Source organism: Sapajus apella, unplaced genomic scaffold, assembly GCF_009761245.1.
Source record: "Sapajus apella isolate SASKATOON/1434 unplaced genomic scaffold, GSC_monkey_1.0 scaffold73, whole genome shotgun sequence".
NCBI lineage: Eukaryota > Metazoa > Chordata > Mammalia > Primates > Cebidae > Sapajus > Sapajus apella.
This window is the reverse complement of record NW_022437013.1, coordinates 8,135,419-8,159,432: the sequence shown is the minus strand read 5'-3', so window position 1 is coordinate 8,159,432 and position 24,014 is coordinate 8,135,419. Positions and strand designations below refer to the sequence as shown.

Here is a 24,014-nt window from a genome sequence, read left to right as displayed (position 1 = left end):
ATGCTACCTAATATAGTAGCCACTGGTCACGTGTCTATTTAAATTAATTTTTAAATATCAGTTCCTCAGTCGAACTTAGCGAATGTAAAGTGCTCGATAGTCACGTGTGGCTAGTGGATACCATATTGGACAAAACAGATAAAAACTATTACATCATTTCAGAAAGTTACATTAGGCGGTGCTGATCTACAGGTTAGATTCCTTATAGACAGATATGTACTTCCTATTGTATCATGTCATAAGGCACATAATGTTTGGTGGTCCCATTTTTAGTGATGCTGAAATTCATCAGTGAATTGAGGTGCTAGGTGATATTAGTCTCATAACCCCATTACTAAATTTTCCCATTCACCTTCCACCTAATGGGTTTTTTACATCCATTGATGACCATTACCTATATTAATTTATTAAGAGTTGCAAATTGTGGCTTTCCTAATTCTATTATTTCTTTTGCGCTTATTATCTGGAATTCTATGGTGAACTTACCGTCATCAACTATGTAGTTTCCCTAAATGTAGATCATATGGGAAAGGCAGGATAAATGCTTGATTCTTTGTCATTATTTATCAATTATGAGAGTAAAAGTTGACACCTTAGAAATGTCCACTGGTGGCTGGGCGCAGTGGCTCATGTCTGTAATCCCAGCACTTTGAGAGGTTGAGAAGGGCAGATCACAAGGTCAGGAGTTCAAGACCAGCCTGGCCAAATGGTGAAACCCCGTCTCTACTAAAAATATAAACATTAGCCAGGTGTGGTGACGGGTGCCTATAGTCCCAGCTATGCAGGAGGCAGAGGCAGGAGAATCGCTTGAACTCAGGAGACAGAGGTTGCAGTGCGCCATTGCACTCCAGCCTAGGCAACAGAGCGAGACTCTGTCTCACAAAAAAAAACAGAAGAAAGAAAGGACAGAAAGAAGGAAGAAAGACAAGAAAAGAAAAGAAATGTCCAATGGTGACCAATGGTTATGTTTAGTATAGTAATAAAAGAGTGTATTTTCATATATTTTATCTGTGTTAATAAAATGTATTATCATCCCACTTAGGACCATTGGGAAACCCTTCAGATTGGCTCCTGTATTGCTTCCTGGCTTTCTGGCATAGCCAAATATCCTAAGCTCATCTTGCACACTTCCAAACTCAAACCTGGAATATTTTTGTGAGGCCCCTTGTTTCCTTTTAGTAAGAAGTGATATTTAGAAACCACACTGTGTTGCTGGTGTGTGCAGAAGCAACTTCTGAGTTATTGTTTCCAGGCCTTTTCAGTGGACAAAAGCTAAGGCTTTTTTTTTTAATTATACACTGGAATGGTTTTATTTTTTAATTAAAAAAAATTTTACTTTAAGTTCTGGGATACATGTGCTGAACATGCAGATTTGTTACATACGTATGCTTGTGGGATGGTGGTTTGCTGCACCTATCAACCCATCACCTAGGTTTTAAGCCCCACATGCATTAGGTATTTGTCCTAATGCTTTCCCTTCCCTTTCCCTCCATAGGCCCCAGTATGTGATGTTCCCCTTCCTGTGTCCATGTGTTCTCACTGTTCACCTCCCATTTATGAGTGAGAACATGCAGCGTTTGATTTTCTGTTCCTGTGTTAGTTTGCTGAGCAAGAGGGACATTTTGAAAGGGAAAAGTAAATCGTGAGTTTATATTGGTATTTCCAACTCAAATTTGAGATAACAAGGTTTTTACTTAAACTCCTTCATTTTAGAGTTGTATTTCCTCTCATATGCTTAAAATAATGTTAGCAAAATGATTTATTAGCTTCTTCCTACAATATACTTATAGAATTTTAAAATGTCAGTAACAATACTATCACCAATAAAACTGCTGAATATAGTTTTATATTTCTTTGCAGTTACTTTTGCCCTAAGAATATGGACCCCACTGGAAATATACAAATGTTGTTTTTAAAGTCAGTGTAAGTAATTGTTTTCTTTTGTTTTCCAATTGTGTGGATTATGTTATTAACTTTATCATCAGGCTAATTTGCTTCAGGTTGTTTTTTAATTTTAGGGATTGATTTTTACCTTTTTGATTAAACTTTTAAATGAAGCAAAATATTTACATGGATCTAAAGTAAAACTGTTATACAATACCTTCACAGAAGTCTCACTTCCATTTCTGTCCTCTTTATCTCATTCCTTTCACTCCCCATAAATAATCATTTTTATTAGGTTTTGGCTTATGGTTTCATTGTTTCTTTTTTGAAAATATAAACAAATAGGTATATACATACATACACATAATTCATTAGTTATACCTCTCTCCTACATAAAAAGTAACTTACTATAAGCACTGTTCTACAATTTACTTTTTGTAATTAACAATATATCCTGGAGATAGTTCCATATTAATGTGTAGAGCTCTTCTCATTCCTTCTTATAGCTGCACAGTACTCCATGTGTGGATGTACCATAGTTTATTCAACTATTCCCCACACATTGGTCTTGTATCCAGTCTTAGACTGTTACGAATAATGTCCTGATAAACAGCTTTGTGCAAACAGGATTTGGTATTTTTCCAGTATATGTTTGAAATAGATTCTAAGAAGCAGAATTGCTGAGACGAAGGGTAAATGTGTATGTAATTTTTCTATGTATTGTTAAATTTCACTCTGTAGAAGTTATACTATTCTGTATTTCCACCAGCAAGGCATGAGAGTAGTTATATAAGTATTTCCTAAGACACAAAAAGCAATAACCATTAAGGAAAAGATTGATAAATTAAACTACATTAAAATTAAGAACTTCTGTTCATCAAAATGTCATAAAGAGATGGACATACACACAAAAAGCCACAGATTAGGAAGATATTTGCTACACAAAGAATTATCAGAGAACTTAAATCTAAAATACATAAATAACTCCTACAAATCAATAAGAAAAAGATGAACAACCATTAGGAAAATGGGCAAAATACTGAATAGATGTCTCACAAAAGAGGAAATACACATATATGCGGGCGGGGCGTGGTGGCTCATACCTGTAATCCCAGCACTTGGGAGGCCGAAGCAGGAGGATCACTTGAGCCCAGGAGCTCGAGACCAACCTGGGCAACATGGTGATACCCTGTCTCTAAGTTGAAAAAAATAAATAAAATAAATAAAATAATTATATACAAGTGTGCTCAACCACATTAGAATTCAGGGAAACGCAAATTAGGAAGAGAATAAGATACTAATAGAAAACCAACATATTGGCAAAAATTAAAAAGAATGTCAACACTACATGTCAGTGAAGTTGTAGAGCAACTGGTACCCTCACATATTGCTGGTGGTAATGTGTACACACAGTGCAAATCAACATGTCATCATCTACTAATGTTGAAGTTATGCTCAGCATACAACACATCAATTCCACTCCCACATGTATTCTTAGAAAAATGTACGCATATATGTACTAGGACACGATAATAAGAATTTTCAGATCATTGCCATTTATAATTGCCCACAATTAGCAAAAATACAAATGTTCATCCAAGAAGAATTAATTATAAAATTCTGGTACATTTATGATGAAATACTATTATCCAAAGAAAGTGAACAAATTTCAGCTACATATGTCCAAGTGGATGAATAGATTAGTAAATACACTCAAAAATATTTAGGAACACATCAATAAATAAAAATTCCTCCCTTTGTAGAGCTAAGTGAATTACACGGCATATTAGAAGGTAGGAGTGCTATAAAAAAGCAAAAAATACAAGATAAGATTGGAAGAGCTACAGCGTTGTCATTATTTTTAATTTTGGTCTGGATAGGTCTCACGAAAAGGCGCTATTTGAGTGAAGACCTAAAGAAGGCAAGGGTGTCTATCATGCTGATATTAGAGTGAGGTCTCAAGGTAGGAGTATGTCTCAAAAAACTAAAAAAGACTGAAATCATATAAAGCATGTTCTATAACCAGAACATACATTAGTGATCCACTATTGTAAGAAATGGGAAAACACAAATATCTAGAAATTGAACAACAAACTTCTAAATAATCCATGGATCAAAGAATTCATAAAGGAAACTTAAAAATATTTTGATCTGAATAAAAATGAAAACACAACATATCAAATTGTATGGATGTAGCTAAAACAATGCTGCATTCCATATGACAGACATTTTTAGCTTTAAATGCCTGTATCAGAAAAGAAGAATGGTTTCAAATTTAAAACCTGAGCTTCCAAGTTAGGAAACCAGAAAAAGAGTAAACTAAACACAATGCAAGCAGAAGGAAGAAAATAATGAAGATTAAGAAATAAGTCAATGCAATAGAAAATGGGTAAGTAGAGAAAAATCAACAAAACCAAAAGCTGGCTTTTTGAAAAGTTTAACAAATAACAAATGCTTTACCTAGACTGAACAACAAAGTAAGAGAGAAGACAAAAATGACTAAAATCAAGAATTAAAGAGGAAGCATCACTACTAACTTTAAGGGAATGAAAATGATTATTCAGGAATATCATAAATAAATTTAGGCCAACAAATTAGGAAACCTAGATAAATTGACAAATTCACAGAAAGACAGAAATTACCAAAGCAGTCTCAAAGAATAAATGAATAACAAGAGGATGAATTAGTACTTAACAAACAACCCACAAAGAAAAACCCAGGTCCAAATGGCTTCAATGGTAAATTCTATCAAATACTTAAAGAAATAATACCAATCCTGCAGAAACGCTTCAGAAAAGGGAAGAGGAGGAAATACTTTCCAATTCATTCCATTATGTCAGTATTACAATGATAACAAAGCTAAACAAAGATATTACAAGAAAACCACAGACCAGTATTCCTCATAAATATAGATGCAAAAATACCTAACAAAATATTAGCAAGCCTCATGAAGCAACATACAAAAGGATCACACACATATAATTGGGATTTATCCCAGAAATGAAAAATTGGTATAACATCTAAAAATCAAAGGATTAAATCTTAAACCACATGATCATCACAGTAGGTGTAGAAAAAGCATTAAACAAAATCCAATACCCATTTATAATTTTTAAAAGCTCAATTAACTGACACTAGAAGGGAGCATCTTCAACCTGCTTGTGGTAGGTGGAATAATGGCCCCCCCAAAGATGTCCACATCCTAATCCCTGGAATCTGGGAAAATGTTAAATTACACTGCAGAGGGGAATCTGCAGATGTGATCATATTAAGGATGAGATAGAAGATTATTCTGGATTATGCAGGTCGGGCCAATGTAATCATAAGGGTACTTAGCAGAAGGAAGCAAGAAGGTCAGAGACAGAATGGGAGATGTGATGATGGATGTAGAGGGTAATGTGAGGAAGGGGTCAAGAGCCAAGGAATGCAGGTGACCTCTAGAATCTGGACAAGGCTTACCCAGAGCCGCTAGAAGGAATGCAGCCCTGTTGACATATTAAGACTTCTAACCTCTAGAACTATAAGAGCAAAAATTTATATTGTTTAAGCCACTACATGTATGGCAATTAGTTACATTCTGATTATCTTTCCTTTCATAGGAAAGTAATATACTGCCAAAAAGTATGTGTAGAAAACCCAGAGCTAAGATCATACTTAATGGTTAAAAATTGAATACTTTCCTCCTAAGACTGGAAACAAGGCAAGGATATTAGCTCTGATCACTTGCATTCAACACTGTACTGAAGGTTCCAGACAGTACAAGGAGGGAAAAAAGAAAAAAAAAAGTCCTCCAGATTGGAAAGAAAGAAGTGTCTTTATTTACAGAAAATAGGATTCTCTATGCAGAAAACTCTAAGGTAACCATAATCAAACTATTACAATAAAAGAGTTTAGTCACAGGATACAAATTAATATAGAAAAATCAACTCTAGGCCAGGTACAGTGGCTCACACCTGTAAACCCACCACTTTGGGAGGCCAAGGAGGGTGGATCAACTGAGGACAGGAGTTCGAGACCAGCCTGGCCAATATGGTGAAACCCTGTCTCTACTAAAAATACAAAAATTAGCCAGGCGTAGTGGTGCATGTCTGTTATCCCAGCTACTCAGGAGGCTGAGGCAGGAGAATTGCTTGAACCCGGGTGGTGGAGGATGCAGTGAGCCGAGATTGTGCCACTGCACTCCAGCCTGGGTGACAGAGCAAGACTCTATCTCAAAAAAAAAAAAAAAAAAAGAGAGAAAGAAAAAAGAAAAGAAAAATAAACTGTATTTCTATATACTTGCATGCAACAATTGGAAAATGAAATGTGAAAACAATTCTATTCACAAGAACATGAAAATCATTAAAATGCTTAGAAATAAATTCAAAAGGCTGGGTGTGGTGGCTCATACCTGTAATTCCAGTGCTTTGAGAGGATGATGTGGGAGGGTCACTTGAGGCCAGGAGTTTGAGACCAGCCTGGGCAACACAGTGAGACCCCATCTCTAAAAAAAAACTTTCAAAACAATTAACCAAGCATGGTGGCAAGCACCTATAGTCCTAGATATTCAGGAGGCTGAGGCAGGAGGATCCCTTCAGCTCAGGAATTGGAGGTTGTAGTGAACATGATTGTGTCACTGCACTCCAGCCTGAATTACAGAACAAGACCCTGTCTCTAAAAAAAAAATAAACAAATTCAACAAAGAAAGCATAAGATTAAGTTTAATAAAAGTAACTAAAAACTACAAAACAATGCTGAAATAAATTGTAGAAGATCTAAACAAAGGAAGAGACATTATATATTCTTGGATTAAAATATTAATGATTAAAGATCAGTTTTCTCCAAATTGAATTATAGATTCAACGCAATCCTTATTAAGTTCCAGCAGGATTATTTGTATAAAAAAAAATTCACAAGCTGCTTCTAAAATTTACATGGAAACACAAAGGACCTAGAATAGAAAAAGTGATTTTAAAAAAGAGAAGCAAAGTTGGAGAAGTCATACTACCCAATTTCAAAACTTACTATAAAGGTGCAGTAAAAAGATTTAGCATATAAAGATAGGCATATAGATCAATGGAACCAAGCTGAGTGTCCAGAAATAAATTCTTGCATTTATGGTCAATTGATTTTTCCACAAAGGTGCCAAGACAATAGGAAAAATAACAGCCTTTAAATAGTGCTGGAACAACTGGACATCCATATACAAAAACATGAACTTGGACCCTTTACTTCACACATAAAAATCAACTCAAATGTGTAATATATCTAGATGTAAAAGCTAAGACTATAAGTGTTCCAGAAAAAAAAATAGGAGAATATCTTTCTAACCCTGAGTTCAGCAATGATTTCTTAGATATGACACCAAAAATGTAAGCCATAAAATAACTAATTAAACTTCATTAAAATTAAAAACTTCTGTGCTTCAAAAGACATCATTAAGAAAATAAAGACAAGCTACAGACTAGAAGAAAACATTTGCCAATCATATACCTTATAAAGGGCTTGTATTCAGAATACAAAAAAAAATTCTTAACCCAATCAAAAAATTGGCAAAAGACTTGAATAGACATTTCACCAAAGAAGACATATTGATGGCTAATAAGCACATGAAAAGGTATTCAAGATCATTTGTTATTATAGAAATTCAAAATAAAACTACAACGAGCTATCAGTACACACACACACTGAAATGGCTGTAATAAAAGATAATGAGTATTGGCAAGGATGCAGAGAAATAAGAACTCTTACACATTGCTGATGGGACAGTAAAATGATACAACCACATTAGCAAATAGTCGATCCCTCAAATTGGTTATACACAGAATTATCATAGGACCCAGAAATTCCACTAATTCAAGAGAAATGAAAACATGTTCAAGCAAATGTTCACCGAAACATTATTCATAATAGCCAAAAGGGGAAACAACCTAAATGTCATCAAGTGGTAAAAAGATCAAACAATGTGATGTATCTATTGATTTGACTTGGCTCTGTGTGCCTACCCAAATCTTATCTGGAATTGTAATCCCTATCATCCCTATGTGTCAAGGGAGGGACCTAGTGGGAGGTGACTGGATCATGGGGGTGGTTTCTCTCACGCTGTTCTTGTGATAGTGAATTCTTACAAGATCTGATGGTTTTACAGGTCTTTGACAGTTTCTCCTTCACACACACACTCTCTACTACCACCTTCTGAAGGTGTCTGCTTCCCCTTCTGCTATGCTTGTAAGTTTCCTGAGGCCTCCCCAGCCATGCAGAACTGTGAGTCAATTAAACCTCTTTTCTTTAAAAAGTATCCAATCTCAGGTATTTCTTTATAGCAGTGTGAGAACGGACTAATAATGCCGTAAAATAAAAAACTAGCAATATAAAGGAACGAATTGCTGACACATGCTACAATATGGAGAACCTCAAAAACATTATCGGTCCTGAATAAAGCCAGATTCAAAAGACCACATATTGTAACATTCCATTCATTATGAAATGTCTAGAAAAGACAAATTTATAGAGACAGAGGCTTGGGATATATGTGGTTATCATTTACTACAAATGGGCCCTAGGGAATTTTGCCAGGTGATAGAAATGTCCTAAAATTGGACTCTGGGTTCGATAGCACAATTCTATACATTTACTAAAAATCAATAAACACAATAGTTGGATTTTATCATATGTAAATTATATACTTCAATATAACTATTTAAAAATTTAAAAAAATATTCAGAATCACAAAAGGTGAGAAGGAATAGAAAATAGAAAATGTACTGAAAGACATTAAAGGATAAGTAAATTAATGGAAAGGTACTATGTACACATTTGAAGATTTGGAGACTCATAGCTATGTCAATTGACCTCAACTGACTTAAGCACTCAATGGAATCCCAGTAGAAATCACATAAAGGTATGTGTGCATGTGTGACTTGAAAATTTTCAAATTTACATGGAAAGGCAAAGTGTCAAAAGTAGACAAAACACTTCTGAAGAACAACAAGTTGGAAAGAATTATTCTTTTGCTGTACCAGATATCAAAACATCATGAAGCTAGACTGTCTAATATTGATTCTAAAATAGCCAAAAAGACCAAAGGAACAAAATAGAGAATAAAAAAAATTCTTTCATATATGAACACCTGATATATGACAATATCCATCTGTATATGAACACCTGATATTGCAACAAAATAACAGTCTAGATATTTTCAATATCTGGTGTTAGGATAGAGGGCTATCTACATGAGGGTAAAAAAGGAACTGGAACCCTACTTTATACCATATACATAAATCAATTCCAGGTGAACTAACAACTTAAATGTGAAAGGCAAAAAACACAAAGCTTTTAGAATAAAGAACAGTATCAGGACCAGGCGCGGTGGCTCATGCCTGTAATCCCAGCACTTTGGGAGGCCAAGGAGGGCAGATCACCTGAGGTCAGGAGTTCGAGACCAGTCTGGCCAACATGTTGAAACTCTACCTCTACTAAAAATACAAAAATTAGCTGGGCATGGTGGTGCATGTGTGTAATCCTAGCTACTTGGGAGGCAGAGGCATGAGAATTGCTTGAATCCAGGAGGCAGAGGTTGCAGTGAACCTGGCCACTGCACTCCGGCCTGGGTGACAAAGACTCTGTCTCAAAAAAGAAAAAAAGAAAGGAACTAAAGAACTAAAAAACAATATCTACTTGCTCATGGTAGGGAAGGATTTATTAATCAAAGCACAAAACCCACTAAGTATAAAGAAAAAATTAATAAATTTTATTACATGGAGATCAACAACTTTCGTTTACCAAAAGATATCATAAGGGCAGTGAAATGACAAACCACAGAATTGGAATAGACATTTTCAACATATATTACCAACAAAGAAAAAGTATCCATAATAATAAAAAGACTGGTACAAATGTATAGAAAAATGCACCTAAGATTAGAGAAAAAGAGAGACAGAATATTCAGAATGCATAACCTCAATGCTTTCCAACCTCCCTCCTTCCTGTAGAGGTGGTAAGAACTGAGATGTTCTGTATCTTAGTGCTTTGGAGTTCACCCATTGGTTATCTTGTCTTTAAAATTATTTACCTGCTAAATTAAACATTCACAAGCTATTGTTTTGATAGATGCCTAAAGTGACCTCTGAACCAAAACTGCATCTGGACAAAGATACAAACAGATGGAAAGACATTCAGGTAGTAAATAGGCATTTTCACATTTGCTAAATGGGCAAAAGAGCTGAGTAGCCATTTTACAAAGCAGGCTATCCAAATGGCCAGTAAATGTGTAAGAAGGTATCCAACATCACCAGTTATCAAGAATGAAATTAAAACCACAATGAAACAAACAAACAATATAGGCTAAGACTCTTGAAATGATATCTTGAAAGACACACACACACACACACACACACACACAAACACGAAGGCAGGGGAACTGTTCTAAAGCAAACTAAATGTAATGTTTGATCCCTGATTGTATTCTCAATTTATAATTGAGAAACCTGATTGCAACAATAGAGCAGCAATGTTAAATTTCTTAAGAGTGATCATTATAGTGTGATTACATAGGAGAATGCCTTTGTTCTTAGGAGATACATAATTAAGTATTTAGGAGTAAATCCTTCTTATGTCTGAAACTTATTCCAAATAGTTAATCAGTAAACAAACCACATACACATATACTCATAAAGAGGAAGAGAGAGGTAAAGCAAATGTGGCGAGTTGTCCACAGTTGGTGAATGCAGGTGAAGAGTGTGGGTGTATTCTTTCAATTTTTCTCCACATTTGAAATTTTCCAAAATAAAAGAGTTGAGGAAAATAACACTTGACTAAGAGCTTAAAAAAGTAACATAAATTGGCCAGGTGCAGTGGCTCATGCCTATAACCCCAACACTTTGGGAGGCCGAGGTGAGTGGATCACTTGAGGTCAGGAGTTCCAGACCAGCTTGGCCAACATGGCATGTGCTACCATCCCTGGCAAAAATCCTGTGTTTTTAGTTTCTACTAAAAATATGAAAATTAGCCAGGAATGGTGTGGCACACATCTGTAATCCCAGCTACTTGGGAGGATGAGGTACAAGAATTGCTTGAACCCGGGAGGTGGAGGTTGTAGTGAGCTGAGATCGTGCCACTGAACTCCAGCCTGGGCGACAGAGCGGACTCTGTCTCAAAAAAAAAAAAAAAGGTAACAAATAAATGTTAACTAATAATAAAGGGAAAAAAGCATAACAAAATACAAGTAAATACTCATCAGATTAGAGTCTGACAATACCTGTTGTAGACAAGGATGCACAGCAACCTAAACATTTCCACATGGCTGGTGGAATTTTAACTTGGGGAAATCCCTTCAGAAATTAGTTAACAGCCATTAAAGCTGAAGATGTATGAACACTTTGCCACTCAATTCCACTCCTAGATATATACGCTGAGAAACTCCTGCACGTGTGTCCCAGAAAACATGTACAAGAAAGATCACAGTAGCAGGACTGATATTTATAGCCCCCCAAATGGGAACAACCCAAATGTACAACTACAGTAGGATGGGTAAACTATGGTGTGTTCATATAAAGAATACTATACTATATTTCAATGAAAATGAACTATGACTACACATAGCAATATGGATGAATATCTCATAACTGTCAGAAAACACCATAACATTGAGTAGAAAAGGAAGACCCAATAGAATACATACAGTATAATTCACTGATATAATGCTTAAACACAGGCAAAACTAAACACTTTCTAGTGCTGCATGTATGGGTGGCAAAAATATAAAGAAAAATAAGGAAATTATCACAACTTAGGACAGTGGTTATATCTAGTGGGGAGAGGGTTGTGATTTGTGAGGGGCATATGGGAATTTCTGGAGTATCAGCATGTTCTATTTCTTGATCTGATTAAAAATGTTTTAAGTTACATTTGGCATGATCTGTGTCATTATAAAAAGATGGACTGCAAAAAAGTGAATGAGAAGTGAAGAAGTGGCAATAAGTAAATGTACTGGGTTAAATAGAATCCTCCTAAAATTCATGTCTACCCAGAACCTCAGAATATGACCTTATTTGGAAACAGGGTGCAAATATAAATAGTTAAGGTGAAGTCACAGGTTAGGCTCTGAGTCCAATGACTGGTGTCCTTATAAGAAGGACAGGTGAAGATAAAGAGACAGTCAACAACCAGAATGCTATGTGATGGCAGAGGTAGAGACTGGAGTAATACATCTATAATCCAAGAACTGCCAGCAAACACCAGAAGCTAAGAGAGAGAGATGCAACAAATTCTCCCTCAGAGCCACTAGAAGGAACCAACCTTGCCAACACATTGATTTTGTAGCCTCCACAACTGTGAGAGAATAACTTTCTGTTGTTTTAAGCCATGCACTTTAAGCAGCATCCTACTTCTCAGTAACAGAGTCTGTATTAGATTCCTAGGGCTGCCATAACAAAGTACCATTGGTACTGGGAAGTAAGATGCTGCTTTAATAAATACCTAAAAATGTGGAATTGGATTTGGAATTGGGTAATGAGTAGAGACTGGAAAAATTTAGAGCTGCTTGATTGTAAAAGCCTATACTACATTGAGGAGATTGTTGGTAGAAATATGGATGTTAAAGGCAATGCTGGTGAGGGCTCAGAAAGTAGTAAAGAGACAACAGAGAAAACTTCTATTATTTGCTAGAGGTATAAATGTTAAAGGTACTTCTGGTAAGGCCTTAGAAGGAAATGATGAACATGTTATTAGACACTGGAGGAAAGGCAATCTTTGTTATAAAGTGGCAGAAACTTGGCTGAATTGAATAATACTGTTGGGTGAAAAGTCTAACTTAAAAGTGACAAACTGATATTTCGCTAAGGAGATGAACAGGCAGTGTGGAAGATGCAGGCTAGTTTCTCCCTGATGCTGATAATAAAAGAGGAAGAAGGAAAATTGAAGAAGGAACTGTTAAGAAAAAGGGACAACACTTGATGATTGGGAAAATTCTTAGCCTATATAGATAGTGTGCTCTGGAAACAAGGTCAACAGAATAGATAGACAAACTTTCATTGAAGAGATTTGGTGTTAGGGTGTTAGGATCCAATCAACCACCTCAGTAGAAGCCAGGAATAGAGATGGGGTTACCTAGGAAGAATCTGTAGAGAAACCTCATGTCCAGTGGTATATATCTCTTGACATATATAAGACTGATAATGTTTTTGAGGATTTTATACCAGCAAAAACCACCAGTGCCAGCCTGGTGTGAAAGAGACAGAGACAGTACAAAATGAAGGAAGGATGATTACAAGAGCAAAGCCACAGACGTAGAGGCCAGAGAGGATGGGGCTATAGCTGCCCTTACAGGCTAAATGCGTGCGCCCAGAAGACAAGGCATTGAGCCCAGAATATTGCTCATAGGCTTGAAAACTAATGGAATTTTCCATGCTAGGCTACAAACTTGCTTTAGACCAGTAACCCCTTTATTCCCTCCTTTTTGCCCTTTCAGAATGGGAATGTCTATCTTATGCCTGTCCCACTATTTTATATTGGAAGCAGGTAACTTGTTTTCTAGTTCTACCAGTCTCAGGATGGAGAGAAATTTTGCCCCAGGATGGACCATATCCAGAACCTCACCCATACCTGATTTAGATAATGAGACTTAGGGCTTTTTGAGTTGATATTTAGATGATATTTGGGACTTAGACTTGATGCTGGAATGGGTTAAGACTTTTGGGGATGTTATGATAGGAGGAATGTATTTTGCACATGGATAGGCGTGAATTTTTGGTGCCAGAGGGCAGACTGTACTAGCTTGAACAGTATACCTCTAAAATTCATGTCCACCTGGAGCCACAGACTGTGAACATATATGGAAATAGGATCTTTGCAGATGTAGTTAAATTAAGTTGAAGTAATACTGGATTAGGGTGGGCCTAAATCCAATGACTGATATTCTTTTAAGAAAGCAATGTGAAGACACAAAGACACAGATACATGAGAATGCTGTGTGAGGCAGAGGCAGAGATAGGAATCATGCATCTATAAACCAAGGAACGCCAAGGATTGCTGCCAACTATGAGAGCTAGAAGAAGTGAGGAAGAATATTCTCCTAGAGGCTGCAGAGAGAGCATGGCCCTCCTGACAACTTTAATTTTAGACTTCTAGCCTCCAGAACTGTGGAGAGGATAAATTTCTGTTGTTCTAGCCACCAGATTTATAATAATTTGTTATAGTAGCCCTAGGAAACTAATACAGTAACTATAGAAAACTCTTCTAAGAATTGTGCTGTAGAAAGTGCAAACTATTGATATATAGAATAATATCAATGAATCCCAAAAACATTATGTTGAATTAAAGAAATCTTACACAAAGAACATATACTGTATGATTCCAGTTACATAAAGTTCTAGAACAAGCAAAACTAATCTACGGTTAAAAAAAACAAAACAAAACAAAACACAATATACTAGTTGCCTCTGAGAGGGTAGGATGGGAATTACTGGAAAGAAGTACCATGAAACTTTCTGGGGTGATGGTAATCTTGTGTTAATAGGGGTTAGGTTACACAGATGCAGTGTGTCCTGGAGATGGTCCAGTGATTGTCTTTATTTATTCCCAATTCCATGTTCAGTGATGATATATTGGTAGCTTGAAACCGGCTTTGGTGGGAATATGCACAACTTGGAAACTGGCAAATGATACATATTAGGGCCTTTTTTTCCCCCCAGAGAGGTGGTTGTTAAACGTTTACCAGTATATCACTACACAGATTTATACACTGGTCAAAAGTTAGCCAATGAACACTTAAAAGATGTTTTATTTAACTGCTTGCAAATTTTGCAACAAAAGAAAAAATGTTAATAAATAACTCTAACAGTATACATGCTGAAGTATTTGGGGGGCAGGAATTTACATCAGCAGTTTTCTAAAATACATTAATAAAGTAAGATGGATTGATAGATGGGTATAGATAAATATGTGATAAGGCAAAATATTAATGGTAGATTCTAGATGGTAATATAATGGTTGCTTATGATAAAATTCTTTCAACTTTTCTGTGTGTTTGAAAATTTTCACTGAAAATAAAGAACAGAAAAAATCTTTTCCCATTCAGATATCAAAAATATTAACATATGTATTTAATATTATCTTTTTTAGGGCTTAAATTTTTATATTTCACTTATTAAATGAACTGCTACTTATTATGGTATATAGTAAAAAAAGATCTAAATGTATTATTTCTTCAAGTAGCTAATCAAATGAAAGACATCTTTCATTTTTATCATTTTCCTTTAATAGTTCATGGTAGGCATATGTAGACCATGGAGACTGACAAGTGATACAAATAATGTTAAAACCCTAAGAGAAAAGAAACAATACTGGGGATGACTGAGGTTCCTTGGAAGATAAGAGGAATAAGATCCAGCACAAAAGTATAAAAATTAGCCTTAAACAGGAAGGACTTCTCTAGCACTGGGTCAAGAGAAAAGAAAACAAGGGCTAGGATACAGAAGTTAGCAGAGCGTGAAGCAGGAAATGCATGAAAGTTCTTGCTGATGGCAGTGCTTCCTTTGAAATAGGATGGAAGACTGTTAAAAATGATGAAACAGTAGGAAAGGAAAGAGTAATGAGGATCTAAAATAGTATTTATAAGGAAAGAAATAGTGAGGTATCTAGGGACTAGCAGATAGACTGTTGAACAAGGGAGAGGCTCTAGCCAATATCAGAGATGAGAAACTTGTAGAAGTAATAATCAACAAAGTTACAATTTATTTCTAGCAATGCTCAGAAGCCATGGTGTATAAATAGAGAAGGCAATTAGTTGGGTTGCTCTGAGTTTGAGATTTTGCTGGGTGGATGTGATACATAGACAAGGAAGCAAAGAGAATGATTCATTGTCAAGATGTGGTTAAATAATGGATGATGGAGTCTAAGTGATATTTGAAAGGAAGAAGAAACAGGGAGGGACTGACAGATTAGAAGAAAATTAAAAAAGTGAAGGAACAGGAGATGTCAACAGGATTGAAGAAGTGGTATGATGAATTTAAGAGAGTTATGTGAGCTAGAAGGACAAGAAAAAGGTTGTAGTCAGAGAGTACCATACTACAATTGAAGATTTCACAGGAAATATATTTCTAGAGATAATACATGTTTCTTTCTCACTGATTCAAGGTTAGAAAATGGCAAAAAGGTTTGTCTCAAGATATAATAAAATCACACTTAATAAACCAATAAATCTTTTCCAATCACATATACAAGTGCTATGGACAAGAGTACAGACTTTTGTGTAAGGACAGACACGGATTTAAGTCCCAGCATAGCCACTTAATAACTGTGATCTTAAGAAAATCACTTATCCCCCACTGAAGCCAATTTCATTTTCTGTAAAATGGGTATAATACTGGCTATCTTACAGGGTGCTAGAAGGTTTAAATGTGGTAATTTAGAAAAATACTTAGTACAAGGACTGGAAAAATCCTCAAAATAAGTAGCTATTAGGACTTGTTTCTGGATAAGATGAAGTAAGCACACTTCACTCTGCCTCTCCCATTGAATAAAGTTATAAAGCCTGGAGAGAATGTATGGTACATTTAAAGGCTATGAAGAGTAAATGGTAGCAGGTGGAAGGGGTAAGAAATCAAGAATTCTGAAATAACAAAGAAGTAATGCCTGGATGAGACATGGCATAATCAAATTGCTGAAAATAAAGAGGAAAAAAAAATAAAAAAAAATTCTTACATTTATTGTCAATTGATTTTTCACAAAGATATTAAGACAATTCAATGGAAAAGGGTAGTCTTTTCAACTAAAGGTGCCAGGACAATTGGCTATCTATATGCTAAGAGATGAATGTAACTCAAACAGTTAAGTTTGTAGCATTTCAACTTTCCATAATCCCATCTCCCCTTCTCTAGCTTTGCAGTAGCCTAGAAAATCAACAATCTCACAAAAACAGAAGCTGCAAAAACCAGCAGCCTAGCTGAAACTGGAGCGGCAGAACAGTTCTGGACACCCCAAAAGCCCCATCCTTGGAGAATTCTCACTATTTGATCTGGATGGAACTATTTGACCTGCCTGGCACTTAATAAAAAGCCACATTCTGAGGTGTAATTGGTATAACAATTATAGTAGAAAGTGGCGGGGGGGGGGGGGGGGTAGAGAACAGCTAAACCAAGTTTTCAAATATAATTGAAATTAAGTTGGTTTTAATACAAATTAATTTATTTAAGCCAAGAGGTTAATTGTAATCCCCAGAGCAATCACTATCACATGTACATACACACAAAACTAGTAAAAGAGGCAAGAAGTGAATTGAAATGGCACATTGGAAAAATCTATTTAACATAAAAGAAGGAATAAATGGAGGAACAGAGGAACAAAAAAGATACAAGAGAAACAAAACAAAAAGCAAAATAACAGATGTAAATCCTTATTAACAGACTCTAATTAAATACATTAAAATAAATGAACTAAACTCTCCACTCAAAAGGCAGAGACTGAAATAATCAATTAAAAAAAGAAAAGAAAATCCAAACTATTTGCTGTCATGAGACATACTTCAGATTCAAAAACACAAACAGACTAAAAGCAAAAAGATGGAAAAAGATGACCCAAACAAATAAGAATCAAAGTAGAACTGAGTTTTAGAAATTTGAGTCTTCTTTCTGTTTAACTTCATCAGTCTAGCTAAGTGATTATAAATGAGATGATCTTTTCAAAGAACTTTTGATTTTCCTGACTTTCTCTATTTTTTCCTCTATTTCATTTATTTTTGCTCTTTTTTTATTATTTATTTTCATCAGTTTGATTTGGATTTAGTTTGCTTTCCTTTTTATTAGTTCTTAAGGTGGAAGTTTCAGTTATTAATTTGAAATCATTCTTCTTTATTAATATGGGCATACACAGCTATGGGCATTACAGCTAAATATCCCCCCAACACTGAATTTATTGTCATGAGTTTTGGCATGTTGTGTTTTAATTTATCTCAAAATACGTTCTAGTGTTCCTTTTGATTTCATATTAATTCATTGACTGTTTGGTAGAGTGTTAATGTCCACATATTTGTAATTTTCCTAAATGTCCTTCAGTTATTGATTTCTAATTTCATTCCACTGTGAACAAAAGTGGCAAGAGCAGACATCTTTGTCTTTTTTTGATCTTGGGGGAAGAATTTCAATTTTTCATGATTAATTACGGGGTTACATATTAACACACAAATGTGGCCAATTAATTTCCGACAAAAATACAAAGGCAAGTAAATGGAGAAAGAATACTCTTTTAATAGTTGGTTCTGAAACAACAGGACATTTGAAACCAAAAAAACGTGAACTTAAAGTTCATACCTTATATAAACATCAAGTCAAATTGGATCATAAATCTAAATGTAAAATGTACAACTATATAACTATCAGAAGAAAAGACAGGAAAATATCTTTTCCATGAACAGGTAGAGTTCTTAGGCACATATAAATGCACACACATAAATAGCAACCCATGAAAGGATCAATTGATACACAAGATTTTACAAGACTTGAAAACATTTTCTCTGTGGTGAAAGAGTTATACACTGAAAACTACAAAATGTTGCTGAAAGAAATTAAACAAGACACAAATAAACATTCCATCTTCATCAATTAGAAGACAATACTGTTAAGATGTCAATACTAACCAAAGCGATTCAATGCAAGGCCTACCAAAATCTCAATAACATTTTTTACAGGAATAGAAAAATCCATTATAAAATTCATGTGGAATCTCAACTGAACCTCAAATATCCAAAACAATTTTGAAAAATAACAAAGTTGGAAGTCTCCCACTTCCTGATTTCAAAACCTACTACAAGGCTATAATAATTAAAACAGTGTGGTACTGGCATAAGGACAGACATATATGGTCAAATGATTTTTGAATAGGGTGCTAGGATGATCCAGTGTGGAAAGAACAGTCTTTTTTTCAACAGGTGGTACTGGGAAAACTGAATATCAACATGAAAAAAATGAAGTTGAATTCTTACCTTATACCATATACAAAAATTAACTCATTCAAAGACCTAAATATAAGAGCTAAAACTATAACACTTGCAGAAGATAACCTAAGGAAAAGCCTTCATAACAATGGATTTGGCAATGATTTCTTGGATATGACATGAAAAGCACAGACAACAAAAGAAAAAAATCAACAAATTGGACTTCATCAAAATTTAAAACTCTGTGCATCAAAAGACAGAGTGAAAAGGTAACTCCTGGAACAGGAGGAAACATTTTCAAATCATGTATCTTACAAGCAATTAATATACAGAATATATATAGAACTTCTACAACTCAACAACAAGCAAGCAACTTATTTTTAAAATGAACAAGAGATCTGAACAGGTAAGTCTCCAAAGAAGATATACAAATGGCCAAAAAACATACGAAAAGATGCTCAACAGCACTAATCATCAAGGAAATTGAAATCAAAACCACAATAAGATAGCATTTCACACCCATGAAGACGGCTATTATTTTTTAAGAAAAGAAATAACAAGTGTTACCAAGGGTATGGAGAAACTGGAACTCTTATCTTGTGCATTGCTGGTCGGAAGGTAAAATAGTACATACAGTCTCTATGGAAAATTATATGGCAGTTTCTCAAAAAATTACATGTAGAATTACTATGTGATCCAGCAATTCTACTTCTGAGTATATGCCCACAATAATTGAAAGCAGGTATACATCCATGTTTGTAGCAGCATTATTCACAAAACCTAAAACATGGAAACAACTTAAGCATCCATCAATAAAAAAATGTGCTATATACATACAATGAGATATGACTCCACCTTAAAAAGAAAATTCCGACACATACTACAACTGAGATGAACTTTGAAGATATTATGCTAACAAAAATAAGCCAGCCACAAAAGGACAAATATTGTATGATTCCAATTTTATGAGTAGTCAAATTCATAGAAACAGAGTAGTCAAATTCATAGAGACAGAAAGTAGGATAGTGATTGCCAATGGCTGGTGGGGGTGGAGGAGATGGGGAGTTAGTGTCTAATGATTACAGGGTTTCAGTTTGGGAAGATGAAAAATTTCTGGAGATGGATGGTTGTGATAGTTCAGAACAACGTGAAAGTACTTAATGCCACAGAACTACACACTTAAAAATGGTTTAAATGGTAAATTTTACATTATATATATTTTACCACAATAAAAAAACTTTGCTCTGCAAAAGACAGTTAACGAGAATGAAAAGACAAACTACAGACTGGGAGAAAATGTGTTAAAATCACATATCCAACAGGAGATTGAGTTTAGAATATATAAAGAACTCTCAAAAGTCATCAGGAAGAAAATAAACAACCCAATTATAAAACAGCAAAAGATTTGAACAGACACTTTAGCAAACAGGATATAAGGATGGCAAATAAGCATATGAAAGATGTTCAACATCATTAGCCATTAAGGAAATGCAAATTAAAACTACAATGAGGTACCATTTCACAGCTATTGGAATAACCAAAATAAATGCTGACAATACCAAGTGCTGACAAAGATGTAGAGCAACTAGAACTCTCATACATTGCTGGTGAAAATGCAAAATGGTACAGCCACTCTGGAAAATGGTTTGGCAGTTTCATATGAAGTTAAATGTACACTTACCATATGACCAGTAATCTCACTTCTAGATATTTACCTTAGAGAAATAAAAACTTATGTTCACAAAAAAACCTGTACAAGAATGTTCATATCAATATTATGCATAGCCATCATAACCTGGAAGCAACCCAAATGCACTTCAGTGGGTGAAAGGATAAACAAACTTTGGAACGCCCGTATGATGAAATGCTACTCAGCAAAATGAATGAACTGCTGATACACACAACAACTCAAATGAGTCTCAAAGGCACTATGCTGAGTGAAAGAAGCCAATCTCACAAGGTTACATGTTGTATGAATCCATTTATATGACATTTTCTAAAAGATAAAACTACAGTGATGGATAACAGTCAGTGATTCTCAGGAATTATGGTGGGTTGGGAGTGACTATAAAGGGACAGCATGAGGGAATTTTTTAAGGTGATGGAGCTGTTCTCTCTCTTGATTGTGGTGGTGATTACATGAATCTACATGATTTACAATTCACAGAATTGTATGCCAAAAAAAAAAGAAGCCCCATGCAATTTTATTGGAAGTTCATTTCAAAAATAAGAAAATATTAACTATCATATCATTATCATCATCAATAATTATACTTTACTGATTAATAAAAATATTCAGAATCATTTGCGAAATGGGATATAAAAATCATTAAGGTCAATTTATGTCTGGTACAGTAACTTAAATGTATAAAGAAAAAACAACAGCACTATATGTAACAGCTTTACAACTTCTACTAATGCCTCTATTTAATATTCTGTATCAGGATAATATGCTTCCTCTGGATCATTTCCTATAAACATTGTCATATACTGAATATGGAATTAAATAAGTGCTCAACTTAGAAGTCTGGGACCCTAGGTTACATTCCTAAATCTAACACTATAAGAAAACTCTCGACTTGCCTTTTGTGCCTAATTTTATCTTCCTCTTCATTGAGGTCATGTACTTGTCTGCACTTGTCTTTTTGTGGTATGCTGTGAAGGTTTAAAGCAAGGAGTTTCAAAGATAGGAAACAGAACAGATTCATACACCACCCACCCTCCACCCCAAATACCAGGTACTGCTCTAAGTGATTTACTTGTATTATCTCACTTAACCCTCCTAATACCCTATAACACAGCTACTATTAATATTCTCATTTTACAGATGAAGATACTGAAACATAGAGAAGTAACTTGCCTAGCATCTCATAGCTAGTAAGTGGGGGAGCCAGGATTTTCACAGGTGGTCTGCCTCCAGAGCCCATGTTCTTAATCATTATGCTAAATGTTTCTCCGCAAAAGGCTATTCATTTGCTCATTCATTCCTTCCTGCACGACTGCTCTGCCATGTCTATGGTCTTTCTGTCTCTAATAAATGATTCATTCATTCCCATGGCCTTAATGTGTCATCTATGGATAGATGATTCCCAATTCCATGTATCTAGTTCTGACCTCTTTCCTGAGCTTCACTGCTGCATTTCCAACTGTCTCCTCAACATTTGCATTTGATGATCGTGCCATTCTTACAAATTCAACATGTTTAAAATCAATCTAATTATCCTTCCTCAAAATTTCCCCATAAAGGCTTTCTTAATTTCGCCAATCGGTAAGTCATACATCCTTGAAACATCTGAATTATCTTTGACACATACCTCTCCATTGACCTCCCTCCATTTTCAGTCAACAAGTTTTACTGGTTCTTCCCTTGTAAACCTACCTCTCTCCAATTCCACTGCTATCATTCAGCCTTCATGCCTAAATGACTGTAATATCTCCTATCCATTCTCCCTGCTTCCAGTTCTTCCTCTCTCTAATCCTATTATTGATTACCAGATTAATAACTTTCAAATACGGCTTTTATCATGTTACTTCTGGTTCAAAAACCTTCAACCATATTCAAACTAACCGATAACTAACTCTGTATAGGTCTTTACTAGTCAACAAATACAGTTCAAAATTTTTAGCTACCTTTCTAACCTTGTCTCACATCTCTTCCATAGTAAGCACACTCCATAGTGCTTATACCATCTGTTGCAATTGAAATGCCATTACCTCTCCTTTCTAAAGAATAGGTAGTATTAAAAGAACATTTAAATCTTACCTCCTCTGAGAGGCCTTCTTCAATCATACCAATACACAGTGGCCTTTCCGTCCTCTGAACTCCAACAACACTTAGCAAATGTATCTAGTATTGTCACTAAATGTTACATGTTTATCTCTCCAACCATACTATATTTGGCACAAGGTAAGGAACCATGCTCAAACTTCCGTGCACCTTCTGCAGTGCCTAGTAAAATTATCTGTCAAACTAATTCCTTCTGGTTAAGACCCATACTATTTATCTATGTATTTTGTGCTAATTTGTAGTTCAGCCTAAAGACTTCACAATCTACCTTTGCCTTCCCTTCCTTCCAGTGTCACCTCCTGTCATTCCCTGCCACTCCTTCTACTCCTGCCACATCAAACTTCTCATTGTTCCTTAGACACACCAGGTTCTTTCATAACCCTGTTCCTATTTACTACCTTTAATGTCCATTCCCCCTTATTTACCTGACAAACACCTGTTGATCCATCAGGAGTTAGTATAAATGTCAACTTCTGACTCCCCCAACTAGACTTGGATGCTCTATGTTCTGTGCTTCGTCAGCATTTTATTCAAATCTCCATAATAGCAATTTCTATGTTGTCATGCAACTAACTGTGCACATATTTGTCTCTCTTCTGGCATACATTTCTCAAACGTTGTGACAGTTTGTCTCTCCCCTACTCCCTTCACTAACTCTTCATATTTAATGCCCTGCTGTTTAATCTTTCTCTCAGTGAAAGAACATATCAAAGTCAGTGAGGATCACATACCTTGGTAATAAAGAGCCTTAAGGAAGGAGTGACGATCAGCTCCCTGAAATAAAGACTTTTCTATTTCCATTTCTCGCCGGGTCAGCTGTTTGCTCTTTGCAAATCTCTGTGGCAGGCAAAGAATGCGCTGACGCTCCGAGATCCTTTCTTCAATATCTTGAAGACGGTTCTGTATTGCTTCAGGAGTTGCCCTCAGTCTCGTTTTCTGAAACCAGAGGAATGAGATGGCATATATCATAGAGGACACAACCTGAACATGATGATCTTATGTCTCAAGTCAAAAGATAACCTGGGCCTAGAAATGAATGTTTATAGAAAGTGTTAGCTAAGAAGTCAAGGAACAACTTCTCTTTTACCAATGTATATATTCTAAAAATCAAGGACGATTCAGACACCAAGCTCAGTTTTGTGAGCACTAAAAATGAAAAGGCTCTCCATGCCAAAATGAAGAGATTTTGCTCTGTTTCCTCAAGGAGAAAAACAAACAAACAAAAAAACATTACCCCACTCACCTTTTCACCTGTAACATGGCTCTTCCAGATCAAGATTTCTGTTTCATTAAGCCCTAATTCCCTGAGAGAAGCAGTTTCCTGGTCCTTCTCATGTAGTGTCTGGAACTGGGACAAAGTCATAGTCCCAGCTGCTTCCTTCCCAAAGGGTTTGTACATAGTACCAGGAGCAAAGCTCTCTTTCTTAGACATACATC

At 35.5% G+C, this 24,014-nt stretch overlaps 1 protein-coding gene across 3 annotated transcripts in view; it reads right to left on the bottom strand.

Moving 5' to 3' along the window:
• RBM41 (RNA binding motif protein 41) overlaps nt 1-24,014 on the bottom strand; it is a 49,745-nt gene that overhangs the window by 20,659 nt on the left and 5,072 nt on the right. For 2 of the 3 annotated variants that reach the window (XM_032250906.1, XM_032250908.1), the window contains exons 3-5: nt 23,821-24,013; nt 23,309-23,513; nt 21,374-21,445 (exon numbers count right to left, since the gene is read on the bottom strand). In XM_032250906.1, coding sequence (XP_032106797.1) covers nt 21,374-21,445; nt 23,309-23,513; nt 23,821-24,013 — 470 coding nt within the window. The remainder of the gene's footprint in view (nt 1-21,373; nt 21,446-23,308; nt 23,514-23,820; nt 24,014) is intronic. The other variant, XM_032250907.1, reaches the window with a different exon arrangement.